Source organism: Hetaerina americana, unplaced genomic scaffold, assembly GCF_022747635.1.
Source record: "Hetaerina americana unplaced genomic scaffold, ioHetAmer1.1.p SCAF_89, whole genome shotgun sequence".
In the NCBI taxonomy this organism is placed as follows: domain Eukaryota; kingdom Metazoa; phylum Arthropoda; class Insecta; order Odonata; family Calopterygidae; genus Hetaerina; species Hetaerina americana.
This window is the reverse complement of record NW_027287527.1, coordinates 595285-613082: the sequence shown is the minus strand read 5'-3', so window position 1 is coordinate 613082 and position 17798 is coordinate 595285. Positions and strand designations below refer to the sequence as shown.

Here is a 17798-nt window from a genome sequence, read left to right as displayed (position 1 = left end):
TAATATTTTCCAGTATTTTGTTAGTATCATAGTTGGTATCTTTGTGTGTATACAATTCCATCCATGGGGGAGTCATGGAGTTAAGCCTACTGGTAGCCAGACGTTTAGCACATGGCCTGAAGTGGACCAATGTTTTTGGACGGGGAACTGGAACCTCCATAACATTCATACTCAGTTTATATTCAAGACTCACTCCAATCGCCATCAGGTGACCTGGAAAAGGCAAATTGTTAGGCGTGAAAGTTAGCAGAAAAACTATGCCATGCGTTCTCATTTGAATTCAAATATTTTAGATTCTCATTTTCACCTCTATTCTAGTTGAAAAGGTCACCTTGATGTTTAATGTGCTGTGATGCCTTAATTTAGAGATGGCGGTATGCATTCCCAAATTTATCATCTTTCAAATTTATCTTAAAAATGCAATCCAGCATTGAATATCGAAGAAAACTTATGGGGAAAGTGAATAGAGCCATTAACTGCATTCGTGGCTTGGCAAGAAATCAAGGACAAACAGGAACAAGAATTAATGACATAAATTGAGCGAAAAGTCAATAGAACAAATTAACAGAAACTTTTGAATACCTGGCCACTTGAATGGTATCCTCGACACCTTCCCAGTGCTGCCTCTCTTGAGAAGACACCTATCGTTGACACCAGTTGAAGTCTCTGAGAGCAAACCATCACTAGAGATGATGTCTTGGCAATGCCTCGATGGAGAATACCCACATAATAGGTTAGGAAAGAGAACAGTCGAGAGTAAAATAAACACAAACAGGGACTCAAGAACATTCAGAAATATGATGGCAAATACAGAAAAAAAACACAGCATGAAGTAACACAGAGGCCAAAAAATATAAGATGGAAGGATTCAAGGTAGACCTCTTGGAATAATGCAGAATATAAAAAAATGTAAAAGGAAAAAGATGATTATAATTAAATACAGACTGTGGTAAACAGAGATAATTGTGTGAAAATAGAATCACTGAAAAAGCTCACTCCCTACCTGAAGGATTTTCAGAATGTGAAAAAACATTTGGGAAAGAAAATTGTAGAAGTAATAATTGGTAGACAGGAATTTACATTGAGATAGAACAAATTACATAAGGAAGAAATATAAGCAGAAGAATTGCATGCAGGAATTGTAAACAGGACAATTACGAAATGATATCCTGGAAAATAAGTAAACTTGAAGAAATTAAATAAATCATAGTTCATAAATCATTAAGTGCTCCTAAGTAATAATCATTTCTCCGTTTAGGGTTGCCAATCTGTTCAGGTTCATGTAGGACTTTGGAGAAAGAAAAGATGAGGGAGGGGGCAGGGAAAAGATAAAAGATTGGAGAAGGGAGGCTAAGTTGTCGGGTGGATGGGAATGTTTGCGAGGGTTGCTTTTAATTCAATCCTAGTGGGAGATGTTTGAATTATTACTTAATTGGAAGACTATGCTGATTGTTAAGGGCAAATAGGAGATACTGGCTGACAGAAATCCTGTTTATATACACCTTCTTCAAATTTCTTTCTTACATGTCTTCTTCGAAATCCTTTTACATTCACCTTCTCAGAGATTACTATATATTAATTAAAACTTCTTCGAGATAATCTATCTATATTATAACTTCATGAAGATCCTTTTCATTTTCCCTTTTTTGAGATAATATGAATACCTTCCAAATCTTCATGTATGTCTTTTAAATTATATTCTTACATCTCTTTTTGAAAGCCATGCCCGATTTACTTTTTAAAAACCCTTTCTACATGCACCTTGGAGTTCTCCATAATCATGCTTGCAGATAACTCAAAACAATCTAATGATTAACTCATAAATATTTTGTCGCATTGAATACAAGGGCCTACTGTAAATAGCATAGCAGCAGTAGTATGCTTTCACCATTGAAAATCTTTTCGATAATTGGTGCTAGATAGACCTATATATCTATAATGATTCCAGACATTGTAAGTAAACATGGTAGCCTATAGCATGTTGTAGTGACATTCTAGACGCATTAATCAAAAGATAAGGAGATGATGAAATCAACTGGGTGAAGTAGTGGGTCGAAATGTGAATTTTTAGTCCAACTGGTTAAATAGTTTACAGTTGGCATGGATACCAAGCAGCTTTAATTAGATATTTGTGTATTCCCACATTTTAAGTTCAAATGTTGCCTTTTGGTGTAAACTTTCCTCCTTATAAATGAAGTCTCCACTCAGAATCAAAGTGCAAAGTCACTTGAAAAGGAATTTCTTATATATAACTCATATCTATGAAAATATAAAAAAACAATAATATAAGTGAGCCTTCAATTAATACAACATCAATGAAATGTTTCATGGTTATAAATTTATCACCACAAAACCTATTCACAACCAGAAAGCAGGAGAGGGTTTTGGGTGAGGTTAAACATCCAATTGAAGAACTTAAATGAAAGACTCAGGGAGGATAAAATGGGAGAGTACCATGAGCTATGAAAATTCCAGCTCTTAAGGATAGTACAAACAGGGATTGAGAAATAAGGATTAAGGGTGTGAAATAAATCTGCACCAGGATGTAGAATGAGGAAGCCAGGATTTTATGATGGGTCCATGAATGTGTGATGCTCTGTAACCAGGAGGATTTTGGAGTATCCATTTTCTACTACATACATTGGAATTTAATTTGAAGAATTGTGGCCGTCGAAAGAATTATTATTTTAATGTTGAGCAATTAATTAGAACGTACGAACTCTCCTAAGGCACGAAAAAAGTATATCTGAGAAGAGATGGTGAAAAACAAGATTGGCATTATTGGAATAATGCAAAGTGAGGTGGGAAGGTTGTCGTTAAGAATAATGTGGAGATACCACATTATTACAGTGGGAAAAAGAGCAAGGGAGAGAGTTTGCCTTATTGTAAATAAAACATGAAGGCTTGCATCAACAAAGTGAACTATGACAGTGACAGGTATTCAGGTAGTAGAGGAGGCAAACCAAAAACATTCTAGTCATTCAGGAGTGTGGTATGCCAACAGGAGACTAAAGTGTTGGTGAAAGAGTAAGTGTATGAGAGAATAGAGCAACAGAGGAGAAACTATGAATAAGGATGCTACAATGTTCTAATATGTGACTAGAACGAGAGTATGGGGGAAAGAGTGGTGGAAGAAAATGTAGGGCAGTATGGACTTGGAGTGAAACTGAAGTAGAGTGAAAGAAGGGGAAAGAGAGGCAATGAGTGAGGGTATGGAATTCGCCAAATCGACCAGGTGTGAACTATCTAGTCTAAATTCCACTAAAAGAAGAAATACTATTCTTATTCTAGTACCTTTGCCCTGTAAAAATTATCTTTAAAAAGTGAACTTTGATCTGTCTTAAGAAATTATTTATTTTTAATTCCCTCAAGGATTTAGCTAATATGACATTTGTTCCAGTTTTGAATATGTTTAATTTTAGTATCATTTTAATAACGTCGGATAAATGATACTATTCCTTCAAATCGAATTTAACGATTTAATTAGCAAAATAATCCATTTGCAAAACCTTTCCAACGCGAAGATTTTTTTTAAGTTATTAGCAAAATATCATCCCAGAAGTGGTATGTTCTGGTTTACATTAACGCCTAATTTTATTGTTGAATAAATTCACATGTTTTATTCATTATTTGCAGACATTCTGGAAAATGAGTAGCCATCATGATCAATTATATGACGTTACACCAACTCGCACACAAAGAGCTAATCAGATATGTGAGACACAATTTGCATTACAATTACTGATGGCACACGTGAAATACGTTTAGGTACAACTAACCTGGAAATCTGACAGAGCAACATGCACTTTGGAATGATCATTAATTCGACTTTTGTTGATTTTCCTACACTAACGTCTGATATTTAATGATTATTTTTTTCTTCAACGAGGGAAAAACAAAATAAAAGAAATCTTTGGTTCAGACGGTAGGCTTGTGCGACAGCGAAAGAGGTTCTGAAATGATAGCAGTGAATAATATAGCGTGAATGCACCCATTTAATAGGATACGGCATAGGATGTACAGAAAATAATGAAATTGCAACTACCTTTTTGAAGGTGCAATGTCAATAGCAGCGCGGGCTTCCCGAGATGAACCTTTCCGATCAGCTGACGACAAGAGCACGGGAATGTTAGGCTTGGTTGATCTGATGCCTCCATCTCCTGATTTGAGGAACTCGGTGTACTCTTCTCTTCTGTTTTACAGTTCCTCGAAATCTCATGAGAAATATAAAATATGGACATCGATGTTTCTGATGATTCCACTAGTTCACCCTCGCAGGTCACTTAGTCACTTGCAAACCGCTTCCGCAGTAATTTTCTTAATCCATTTGCGATAAAGTTCTGCTCCAATGGATACTGTTAACCAGAAAAGATTTTCGACCGTCAATGTACAAAAATATATTTTTATATTATCATTTTAAATAAAACTGTTCTAAAATACACAAGCTACAGTAAATACATGTTCAAGCTAAATAATAACGGCAGTAATACTTACGAAATGAATTATTTCCACCTAATACTGTTTGTACGTATAAGAGAATGTACAGGTACAATGAAGAGTATAATACAAAATGGGACACTTCAGACTTCTTACATACAAATATACCGAAACAAATTTAGACAAATGAAATAGGATTAGGAATGAATACTTTTATCAAAACTCATGAGTAACTTAACATTTGAAGAAAAATCAATTTCAAACTTGCCATAAAATATAAGGAAAGAAACGAATGAATATTTGCGAAACGAAGCAAGACATTACCTGCCTGAGCTTGCAGACCTTCCCCGGTATGTACAATAAACTATCCAGACATTTGAAAAACGCGCAAGGACAATTTGGTAGACAAGTGCGAAAATAAAATCGTCCATGGACAAATTAAATTATTTTTGTCTTAATTGATTGAACATGAAATACGAGGGCGATTCGAAGAGTAAAGTCTCCTATTTTTTTCATGAAAAATAAAATTTATTCTCAACTTTGCGTACATCGTTGGAAAGGTTGAGATATTTTTCTATATAGTCGCCTTGACGATCAATCATTTTTTGCATCGGGGAAGTGCAAGAAGCAGTCGTCAGTTGGCAGGTACGACGCCGGTATTAAAAAGCTGCTTACAAGGATGCAAAAAGTGATTGATCGCCAAGGCGATTCTGTAGACAAATAGCTAAATGCTCAGACTTTCCTACGATGCACACAAAGTGGAGAATAAATTTGATTTTTCATGAAAAAAATAGACCTTACTTTTCGAATCGCCCTCGTAACTCGGATGCGGAATACGATCCCTTAAGCGCTCGCGATTCCACTCAATATCAGCTACCCCGGCCTAAAATTACGATTGTCGTAACTTTATTATAATTGTAAGTTCACAAGAAGGCCAAATAAAATTGGAGCGCAGAAATTGAGTTACCTTTCTGGAGTAGGACTAAGGAGCATCTGAGAACCATCAGCCTCCTCGCCGCGAAGTTATTTGCATTCGGAAGTGTTTGCCTCTCCATTTGATGAAATGGCAATGCAGTGATATCTTCCGCTGCCGGGTAAGAGTGGAGAGACCTCTGAATTCGACGATGAGCATGAATCATAGAGACGGAGAAGCAAACTGCTGAGTATTACTACGCAGCAAGCAGTTATCAATTGAATCCCTAGTCCATCTCAGTGTTTTAACCCGTTAACAAACAACGGTCCGCTAAACATAAAAAGCAGTGAGGATAATCTTATTCAATAAATCAATTTAAGTCATTTCTTAATTCATATCTTTGTATTTAATTTTTGTTATGTCGTTAAACATTTCCGTAAAAAGTTTTGTCATGTACATGCATGATTGAAAACAAAGGTCACACCTAAGGATCCACTTGGCGCGTCGTCAGCCTGCTTCGAAGAGGGGTGTCAAATTTCTATGCGCTACAACCTGAGGCTTTTCTCAGAAGGAATCAGTCAATGGGTAACACGTACCTTCTTTCAAATTTGAAAGAAAAACATAAGTCGGATCTACTGGCCCTCACTCTGGGCCGTTAGAAACGACTACTTTCCTTCAATGCCTTGCAGCAAGCAGACATGGGAAACCGCAGCCGCCATCCTCCCCATCTCAATCCCTCGGCGCCTATATGGCTCCTTAAAGCTTCACCCAAGATACATGATTTTGTGGTTACCATTATGAATTTCAGTCAATGCATGCCTTTGGGCCAAGTTTTGAAACATGAGAACGCATTGCCAGGTCACCAGTCCTGTGACTTTAAATGTATAAAGTATTTTATGAGCACAATCTGCAATGTAGGATTTGCAAAGAGTGCCCTCTGCCCTTGATGAGTAATGCAAAAGCATCCATACTGTGAATACACATATTTACATTAATATTTGAAAAGTTCAGATCATTACATAATAAAATATCTTCATTAAGGGCATGTCAAATGTCACAAAATCATGACCATTCCCAGTATATATATGTATAATGTGATATTGTATGCCTGCACGAAAACACCTTCACTGATCAGAAATAGGGACGTTCACAAGTACGACACCAGGGGCAAGGAAAATCTTCATAATGGCCATTGCAGAGTAGCAGTACTAAAAAAAAACCCCAGAAGTTTCAGGAAGACTACTGTTTAATCGGCTTCCTGAAGAGTTAAAACGAATACTCCCCCAAGAAAATAAATTCAAAAAAATGTTAAAACATTTCTTTTTAAATAATGTTTTTTATAGCGTCCAAGAGTACACAGAAAGAGCCAATGTAGGAAATTCAACTTTTTTAAATCCTTAATACTCATATATGTCATGTACATTATTATTCCTAAGAACCTGTATACAATTGATGTAATTGAATTTTTGACGAAGCCCATACAATTATGTATTGTTCTATGGCGAATAAAACTATCTATCTATCTATCTATGTAAAGCATTATAGGCTTCGTGGATTGGCCACAGATCCATGTTTGGGAAGGTCCACGTCAATAGCCATCCTGCAAATGCTCTTGGTGTGGGGTAGCATCTGCACGATGGATTGTGGCCCAAAGCAGAGCGACTTCTTCACATAATATACCAGCATCCAATGATTCAGTCCCTGGTTCTAGAAAGCATTGAAATAGTAGCATTGATTGAGGAGGTGAAATTCCCACATCACTTTTGACATACTACATCCTGCAGCTTTCGGCTTGTCTATTGAGTGAATTTTGTCACTTAGATTGAGTCACACGTCAATTACATTTCTCTGTGCCCATTAAGACACTTCATTATTCAATATTTTTGCAGGGCAACATGATCGATTTTGTATAATGGACAGTAATACCAAACTTTAATTTTAAATACTGAACAATTGTATAAACACAGAACTTAATAAAGTAATGCATTCATCAACTGTCTAAATTACATTTTGTTTGAACTGCCCTTAAAACTGATGAAAAAGTCTTATGCCCACCGCTGTAGTATTGCTGGAATTAGGGAGTGCCCCAATGGCAATCTCATGAATGTGTTAACTTTGCCATCGTGCTAGATCCAGTAGTATCCCCACTGAGCCCAGCGAATCTGGAGTTGATAAAAGGTGCAGTATGGTTTTCCATTGTAACCCAGGACCCTTGGAATGGTAACCAAGCCTTTGCCTGGACCTGACAGCAAAAAATGTCTGGGTCACGTAAAATTTAGTCCAATGGGACATGTCATGGATGGATTTAAACCCATCGTTGAACTTGGTAATAGTAAGACACTTATATATACACTTTATTTTCCTGGGTACAATAATATGGGTACTCATGCATACTTGTATAAATCGGTCCTTAACAGGGGATATCCTACGGTCATAGCAAGCAACTGGGATTTCATTGGCCATGCCAGTGATGCTCCTCCTCTCTAGACAATTGTGTCCACATAGTTCGTATACTCACGAGGCTTTCTTACATATATATGTGCATATATGGTACCATGCAAGCAACTGCAAGCATAAGTGGCAGGGGTTGATCATACATCAGACTACTTTTAACACCAAATACTTTTCCCCCTAAGCACAGTTAGATAACACTATATTAGTCCCTTATTGTTCATGGGATCAATTACATCTTTAATTTACAAGGCTTTTGCAAAAAGTATTAATAACAATTTTTCCCTGACATGAGTGTGAAGTGCTGAATTCAGACCATTCTTCAGAAAATGTTATTCATAAGATTCTCTTTATCAACCGCCATTGGATGTGCTGCATGAGGTCATCAGGTTATAATGACCTTCAGAGGAAATGATTTTATCATCTAAGTTTAAGCCTACATACATTTTCTTTGTTCACATGATTTTTGGTTGAAATGGTTTCAAGTAAGAAAAAGAAGTAAATATTAATGAAATAAAAATATATTTTAAGCATTTCATAATTCATCAACAGTATTCCAACGTTTGTGTCATCCCTTGAATCTCTAATACCCATATTTTGTCATTGCCAGTACAGTTGTACAACAAAAATCAAGAAAGACATGGATCTGATAAATTAGAATATTTAATTAATTAGAATTTTTCCTGAGATGCTATGCATTCAAGATTATTTAATTTGTTGTAACATAAATAAAAAGTAAGTTCCCTCTCATATTGTTATTATTATAGATTTTGACAGTTAGCCACATAGTTAGCAAAAGTAATACTAGTCAATTAAGCATAATCATAACCCAAGTTTTGTGGAATTTATTTTCAGTCAACCTATTTTTCATTTCTGCAATTAACCTCTTAAAAAGTTATTTTTAAATAACTAAATTTCAAAGTAGTCAATCCACCCAGGGCACCTGATATACTGCTATGTTTACATTCCATCAATGTACAAAGACAGTTTCCATGGTGTCATTAAAAATGTTCTCCCTAATTAATATCCACGCCTTGAATTACTGTGTTGATAATAAATATTTTGCTTAAAATCACAAAAATTACCTAATTATTGATAATATAAACTTTATTGGTAATGACCAAGTTTCGGTATAATGAGTGACTTTTTTAATACATACATTCACCATACATTAAGATATCTATGAAATATAACGATAAATCAAATCTACAAGTTGAAAGATCGAACAATAAAACTTGCAGATTCTAAAATAGCAGACTTACACAATATATAATGACTTTAAGGAACATAACTCATCATAATGTTATCTGATAGTTTATTGTACCTCTTACAGAAAAAATCAACAGCATTTTTACAAACAATAGGATAGTTTATTTTCTAACATAGCAGAGAAAATGTTATTTACATAAGGTATTTCATCTACAATTACAAGTTTATGTACATTAAAATTTCAAACTAGAGTCAATAAAGATCAGGTTGCCTAATCCTAAGCTCTCGATCTGTATTTTTTATGTGCTCTTGAAGTAACTTCATCACATTGTTATCAAATTCAGCTGGAACTGGTCGAACACCTTAAAAGTAAAGTTGCATTCAAGTACTTGACCTAAAGCCGCAGATAATATACATTTTAAATTCTTATTATTAGTCCAGGAGTATGTGTGAGTGCAAAAGCAAAATTATGCACAGCATCAATTTGAATGAATCAATACCTAGAGGAGTCAATTAGAATTACTGGAATATTAATCAACCACCATACTCAATATTTCTCTCATAAAAGTATCAAATTCTATTTAAGAAACATTAAATTCATGAGCCAATTCACAAGAACACAGAAACAATAATTTGAAAGTTTGCTAATAGCATAGCAATAATTATGACATAAAAGAAAGGAAATTCACATTGAAAAAATTGTTCATTGAAACACAGAAAAACTGATGACAATTTTGGATGTGATGAACACCAAACATTTGATTCTTCTGTCCCATGCATTCAGGATATACAATTAATTAGCCATGGGATATAGGAAATTATTGAATAAATCAGCAGGAATACCTATTTGGATTCAGGAAAAACAGCAGAACATGCACAGTAAATATACTGGCGCATAGAATTTTACACAATGAAGGAAATGCAATTTTCTGTGGCATTTGTGAACTTAGGAGCATGCCTTTGCCAAGGTTGAGTGGAACAATATATGAATTCAAATTACTAAAAACACAAGGCATGGATTTCAATACAGAAGAACTACCCACCAAAATACAAATGAAAGATTGAAGAACTATAGGATTAAAAATGAATACGAGAAACAAGGAAGCAATCCCTCACCAGGCTTAATGAACATACTTGAAAAAGGGAATAAATGAAGGACAAGGAATGACCACGAAAGGAATTAAAATTAATGGTAAAGAAATTAGCATGATCTATTTTACAGATAACATCAAACTAATGGTAAATTCCAATAGACCTGTAGGTATTACTAAATGCAACCAACCAGGTACTTAAAGTTAAAGAACATAAACAGAAACTAAAACTCATGTAAAAAGTAAAAATAAACTAAAAGCATGCCAAGTTAATGATGTCGCATTGAGAGAAAGGAAATGAAAATGAGTGGACTGTTTCATCTACCTGGAGACCTGGAATGGAAGGAGCTCATCACTCGTCATGCAGAGATTATTCAAAGCTAAAAGGGATTAACCACAAAGAGGCAACTCTGCACAGCACTCAAAGAAGGAAGGAAAGCATGCCAATAAATTAACATTTACACAGATTTTAAAGCATTAATGGTGAATTTGGCACTTGGAGAATTAGATAAGTGAACCAATTAAAAAGCAGAAGAGAGAAGAATAAAAGGTTGACACCTGGTGGTAAATGATGAAGAATAATGACACAGATGAAATGAGAAACACACAGTACAAAGAATAGTGAAAGACAACACAGGATTTAATAAGAAAAAGAAGAAACAGACTGATTGGGCATGCCTTGAAACCATGCCGGGATTTGTTAGAGCATAATCAATGGGACAAAGACATAGGCCAAGTGAAGAAGGATGATTTATGGATAACATATTATGTTGCTGGGGTGCAAGTACTAGAAAGGGAATGATGGAGGACTACTGTTGGCCAATCTTTGGATTGGAAAACTGATGACAATGACGACAAAATTTTGAATACAACAAGTTGACAAACCAGCATGCATGAGTGGACAAAGGAAGAAACTATTAAAAGAAAATTCTTTCCTTCCATCATTAAGAAGGACCACCATCAGTGAAGGAGGATGTGAGGATGGCCTGAAGATTGTAACAACATAAAGTATTACATCTGAAGGAACTAACAGAGATATTAGATATAAAGCTAGTCTGAGAGGGAGTTAACTCTCCTCTAAAATACTCATGTGAAGGTTATGTTCTTTTCAAAAACAGTAACACATAAGCTATGACAAGAATAAAAAAGAAATCTGGGAGAAACAGAATTGAGGAGCTTGAGAAGAATGAATATAATACGGACTCACTATAAGCATTACTACAATTGGTTGATGATAGGATATGCTTAGGGAACACTGTCAAGAAAATCTAATTCATTTTGTGTTTTCTTTTTCACCAAAAGACTTCCAAACCAGAATGGAAGATGAATCGAATAACCACAGTATCTTCTTTTATCTCAGACCTTCATTAAAAATGGCCTGTTAACAAACATGGATCTCAGCAATTCAAATGTGAAATCATAAAAAGGAATAAATGATGAATTACCTGTTGACCAATAATACAAGTCCCAATCATTTGATGGAAGATTAATAAGGCGATCGTATTCAGTCAACATTTCCTCAGACATCTTGTCAAGGTGCTTAGCAGCAAATGTACTCAACAAGAGACCATTTTCCAACATTCCCCTCTTCCGTGACTGATACAGCAGCCTAAAAAAAACAAAATTCATGAGATTAAATTCCTTCAGGTGACATAAAGAGAAGTCTTACATATTATGGTGAGAGAAAAAGGAAGAGGCAGGGTGTGGATTTTCGAGAGATGTTGGGAAACTGAATGCTATGGATGGGAGGAGAGGAAGGCGATGGAAGGGAGTAACAACTGGATAAGTGGGGGAAAGGAACAAAGTAGGCTTTATGGGTGGTATGAAGGCTGTTACCTCTAAGTAAAAAGTAGACTAAGTACGATAATCCTAAAAAATAAAGTATAAATAGACATCCTTGCATATGGAATCCATGCAGCAAGGAAAGCTGAGAACAGTATCATTGATTGAGTAGTAGACTTTAACTTGCAGATTTGAGTGGGATATATACTACGACAGTTACCATATTATGTTTGATGCCAACAATGAATATTACAAGCAGGTCTGTTTAACTTTTCCTTCAGAAGCAAACCTTGAAGGAATATTTGAAAGTGACTGAAATAATTCAAAGGAATGTGGAGTGTCAATAACTTAGGAGCCAGAGATGAAAGGAAAGCCTGAAACTGAGCATAGGATTGAATGGGACGACACATTTTAAGGATATGTAAAATAAAGCTGCTAGATGAATTAGACTATCGGTGAGACAACTAGAGAATTATTCACATATTATCCATTAATAGGCATGCCGGTTTGAGAATTATATTTATAAAGTATGCCAGAATGAAAGTCCATAGCTTTCAGCCTATCATCTTAAGAAATATTAAGGCCAGGATAGAAGCCATCGTGAAGTCCTCCGCTTAAATGCACACAAGACCAGATAGCACAAAATAAAAATTGCATATTTGGCATAGGATACGCCAAATGGGAATAAACAACATCAGCAACAAGATAGGTATCCACCGGTGATGTGAAATGAATATATCTCTAGAGAGTTGACCCAACATCTCAGATACTACACAATTTCGTACTAATTTTTGCAATATATAGTCAGCCCTTAAGTTACCTATTAAATTAATTTAGAAAAATGTAGCTTTAAAGAATGGGAACAATATTCCAAAGAGAGAAAACTGACTTCGTAAGAAGGCGTATCGTTATTTTATTTAGTTATATTCTTTTGTGGATAAATGGCTACATACCAACCGGAGTTGAAACCAATATGGTATACTTTATCAATACATTACTACACAACACTTTTAACATGAACTACTTTACAATACACTTGATTGAGGTTTGACGGTTAATGTTCAAATACTTCGGATTTAGAAAATTTCGTTTCCTGAAAATAAATACATGTTCAGAGCAGTACCGAATCGTAGGATTAGCAAATAAACGGTCTGCATTATGTATTCCAACCTAGAGGGCTAAATCACCAATTAAACTTCTCAAAAATACAGTTATGTTTTGAACATTTTCTTCGAGTGTTTTATGTTAAATTCTCATTTTTGATGTCGTATATGTAAAAACAACAAAAATGCAATGCCAATTAGAACACTGAATTACCTGGCTCGTTTCACGGCGACGGGCTCGTCTAGTTTTTCTTCATATGCTGGAATTTGAGGTTCGACGATATGCGTAGGAGTAACCATATCATCGTTCTTGAGACAATAAGAACTAACTGAAATGCTGCGTGACACGATTTGCAAGTCCTGAAAATAGCATTCAATCAATGGCTAACATGGGCTTCATGTAAGAATGAAAATTAGAGTGCATTAAATTCTCCATAATTCCAAATACCTTCTTCGACAACAGTCCTAAAACTCGAGAGAGGATCATTGTCATTTCGCTAAATTGAGCGTTTTCCAACAATTTCACGCCAAGTCAGGTAGCAATATAAATTATTTACACCCCAGATGCTTGCAAATCCTCCACTCGCAAGTTTCGCCGTTTATGTAATGAAAACAAACGAATTTCAGCATTCACTCGTTTTTTATCAGCCAATCATACGCCTTGTGCAGTGGCCAGAAATGGCGCAATATTCAATTACAAAAATGAAGCGTCATAAGAAAGAAGAGTATTAGCAGAGTTTTTTTTCTAATATTCGAGTTCTATTATTTTAATTGGATTAATTTTTTAACAATATTCTTGTATACAATATTATTTTTTATTAGTGTACGAATTACTTGGCGTTTACAGGTAGAATTTGCAAACTACATTGTCCCAAGATAAACTATATTCAAACATAATTCAGCCTGGTGTACTTGAACTAAGGATGAAGAAATGATGCACTAACTTGACCAAGATCGTTGATGTATTGGAGAATGATTACGATGAATCGATGATTTTTATTCATTATATTGTATAACAGTATTTTTATGCTAATCAGGTATACTAATTATGTCAGTGTAATTAGTGTATTCAGCTATTATTGAGAAGGTTTCAGTATGATTTTTTCCTTTACCATAGATGATTCTTTTGCGCATCTGAACTATTCTCATGTTTACTCTTCATTGGAAATACTTATGAATTCTGTCAATAGTGATTTTGTAATCACTGTTGGACCCCTTGATTTATTGTGGCATTATGTTAGCAAAAGTTGCATAACACAAAAACTGAAAAAATTGGGAATTATAAACAACTGGATAGTGAGAACATAACATTTTTTACTATCTTAGCATTGCCTTGGTTTTACCAAAATAAAGTATCACAGTGGTTTCTGTTAAAATTTTGGTTTTAATAAAATGTTTACATTTTACAAAAGAAACAATCTAACAAATATTTAAATATGTACATAATTCATTGCACCAATTCTGTGTTTTCCCAGAGGTCATTTAAATACTGTTATGTGCAATTTGACAAGTACACTAATTTCAAATGAACAGGCACTTTTCCATGTATCACAACCTTAGGACATGAAAAAAATTGCTGCTTTCATTTATGTCACCTGACTGTTCATACAACATAAATCAACAAAAGTGATTCTGTAAAACATCTATACTACAAAAATAGCTGCTGCTGAATAGTACCCCCATTTATCCAATGTAAATGAGACCAGGTTGTATATTTACTACAAAATTTGTGTCATCAAATTATTATAAATATACATAATAAAAAAACAAGTCCCTGATGGCTATATTTATCTATATGCAAGACAAATCAAGGGACTAAAAAGGGGAATTAACAAGCATAATTAAAAAATCTCTTTTAACATACATCAAATTTTATATACATCATATGTAACTATGCTTCAAAATCATTAAAACATAGTCCTATGATCTGATGGCCTTATATTTTCAATACTGTCGGTCAAGCTTGGATAACTGAGGTGCTATTGCACATTTGAAAAAGCCATTAAGAAACATTATTTGGTGAGTGTTTATTATGACAAACAGAGGGAAAACTAAGGTTATGATAAAGATTTATTTTCAAGTATCAACAATTCTTCTACTAAATATTTTCACATCCTTAATACTAATTATTGGACTCATATTATGCAACCTCATGGAAGCACTTTTTCATAGATAAACCCTGTGATTTCCAAGGGCTTACATATGACACTTGATAAAATAATAAAAGTTTAATTAACAAGTCTCTTTACACCCTTTCACTAACACAGTCCTTATGATAAGTTCTCCAAAACAAGGCCATTCCACAGAGTAAACTCTCATTTTTCGTCACTATGCACTCCACCCTTTTTATGACATTCCTGATGATCAATATCAGAAAATTGGAAGAGTTATGAAGAACAAACCCTACTATGAAAAGAAATTATCTCGCTGTTGAGTAAGAGGAAGTGGTTGAACAGGTGATGATAAATCATCATCATCTGTACTGGTTTCATGAAGAGGAAGTGTAGCTAATGCTCTCACTGAAATTGAGAAAAAATTACAAATTTAGATTACTGGTTTTGCTCATGACAGGGCAGTAGCCATTTAAACATCCTGTTAAAATTTCAGCTCTTTGTGTTATAAAAATAACCATTTTATAAAAATAGTGGACGCCAGATAAGTTTTCCTTTTTTGGTAATGACATAGTTTATCAATGTTTCACTATGGTGACTCTTAATGAAGATTTGATGACTTTTTACCTTAGAGCATATGTAGATGTACCTGTGTGTTTAGTTTTACAAATCATACATTCAGGTCACATTGAAATACCTGTACATGGCATGCAGTATGTAGCAATCCCACAGTGATTATCAATTTATTGTAAAGGAAAAAGACAATCTATTCGCTTTATGTATAAACCCTTTACTTCATATACATGGTTCTTTGATAACTACATATTTACAGAATTATCAACATCTATTGCTTGCTATTACAAACTCACAATCTGGCATGCAGAACAAATAATAATCATGCCATTGTCTAATTACATTTTCGCGCATCTATTTAAGCCTGTGTAATAAGATGTTTGCACATATAATAAGCCTGTTTAAAAATGTGAAAATCAATTTTAAAAAAACAGAAACATTTTAAGAGACAGTTAATGGGTAGAATAACCTACGTACATACAAACGTTAACCACAATAAAATAAGTTCCAAAAACAGAGGAAAAGGTATTAGTAAGCATGCAGCTTCTAAATAGAGAAGAAGGCAGTGGGGGGCAGGAATGGTGGCAGGCTTGCATAACTGTGACAGGCATTACTTTTAGCCATGTGACTTTTGTGTTTTCACTTCTTGTTATAAGTTCTCCAAAATAGTTATGCGTGTTTTTACAAGAAGTCAAACAAAGTCACACAATTAGAAGTACACTCCAAGGTGCTTTAACATTAAATTTAACCTAAAATGGCTAGAAAGGCAATGGCAATTGCTGGTATTTCAATAATTGAAAATTCCATGCCTCGACAACTGAGTTGTTGGAGCAGAAAACTTTGTTAAGCACTAAGATACATCTGGACATTTTTGGAAAGTGTACAACTGAGAATATTTATGAAATATAATGATTATAATGAATATCTATGGTGAATCTTACTCAAGCAAAATTGTTCACAAATTAGCATAATTGCAATTTAACAAGAAAAGCCTTTTACTACTTAAAATGCATAAAACCTTGCCTGACAATTAATTGCATAATTGTCAATATTTTTATGCAATAATAATGGCCATATACCAGAAAGAGGCTCAAGCAACATGATAGATTATATGAGATTATAAGATGCAAATTCACTTAATGAAAACAGTTTTAGACTGTAAATTATCATATTTGCACTAAACCAGGTAAAGGCAGTTGTTGCTGTTTGCAATTATGTGTTACTACACAAATTGAAAATATATTCAAAGTACAATTTGGTTCACTAAAAACAATAAGCAACATTCGAAGTATTTATTGTATTCTGATGATAATAAGGGGCTGGTGTCTTTTAAATTCCATTCATGAACATTTTAGAGCAATGTTAAAAAAATTACTTATAATTATGAGTTCTATCTATTTGCAATGCTTAGCAGAAATTATTTAAAATTATAATTCATTGTAAGAAAGCAGGTGTAGAGCATAAGTGTGATGGCATTTTAGGAATAGATTATAATTTAGAATCATTCAAGAAGGAGAGTTCCTTGAATGCCAACTTTATAGTGATCAGGTTTGGCAGTGATACAACATGCATGACAAAGGTGAAGCTAACAAGCTTTATTGTGCTGTAATTGGAGACATTATTGTTTGATCTAATCCTGTATTTAACAATAATGGGATAACAAGAATGGCTATATTTTATTTAGTGGAAATTCATTTTGAAAATTATGACTCAGCTATCTCATTGATTTCAATTTACCTCTAGTTCAAAGTATATGATTATTTATTCGTATTATATACTAATTTTCTAGAGACTCAAATACTTTATCCCTTTCACTCACAATCAGAGCATCTTTAGAAAAACAACATAAACACAAGCAACTAGCATTTCACTCTTTTCATATAACATAATTAAGAAGGAAAATTGCAGGACCATGAGGAAGGAAAAGCTATTTAATATGAGGAAACTAGGACAGAGCACCTCTCCTTCAAAGAGGTTCAAAAAACTAATGCTTACTCATAGCTGTTCCATCAAAAGTGCTCATTTATGGTACATATTCCATTTTATGTCCTGCATCAATTTTTTTAAAAAACATCAAAGCTGATAAATTATGCTGTTGGTGAGGGCTATTACAAAGGCTGTATTCAAG

General features: G+C 34.3%; 2 protein-coding genes across 2 annotated transcripts in view; both read right to left on the bottom strand.

Moving 5' to 3' along the window:
* Positions 1–9099: 9099 nt before the first annotated feature.
* LOC139698562 (succinate dehydrogenase assembly factor 2, mitochondrial-like) lies at positions 9100–13598 on the bottom strand. Its single transcript, XM_071597403.1, has 4 exons — positions 13435–13598; positions 13201–13346; positions 11547–11710; positions 9100–9372 (listed from the first exon to the last, which is right to left on the bottom strand). The coding sequence occupies exons 1-4, from the start codon at positions 13477–13479 to the stop codon at positions 9263–9265; spliced, it is 465 nt and encodes a 154-aa protein (XP_071453504.1). The 5' UTR covers positions 13480–13598; the 3' UTR covers positions 9100–9262.
* A 758-nt stretch (positions 13599–14356) lies between these two features.
* The window catches only part of LOC139698577 (uncharacterized), a 56199-nt gene continuing 52757 nt past the window's right edge, over positions 14357–17798 (bottom strand). The window contains exon 15 of the mRNA XM_071597417.1: positions 14357–15505. Coding sequence (XP_071453518.1) covers positions 15393–15505 — 113 coding nt within the window. The 3' untranslated portion in view covers positions 14357–15392. The remainder of the gene's footprint in view (positions 15506–17798) is intronic.

Excerpts from the sequence above, each read along its gene's own strand:
- LOC139698562 (XM_071597403.1), bottom strand. The coding sequence starts at position 13,479 with ATGACAATGATCCTCTCTCGAGTTTTAGGACTGTTGTCGAAGAAG. Across the intron at positions 13,347-13,434 it reads TAGGACTGTTGTCGAAGAAG|GACTTGCAAATCGTGTCACG; the intron begins GTATTTGGAATT and ends TGCTATTTTCAG. Across the intron at positions 9,373-11,546 it reads CTTGTATTATTGGTCAACAG|GTGTTCGACCAGTTCCAGCT; the intron begins GTAATTCATCAT and ends TTTACTTTTAAG.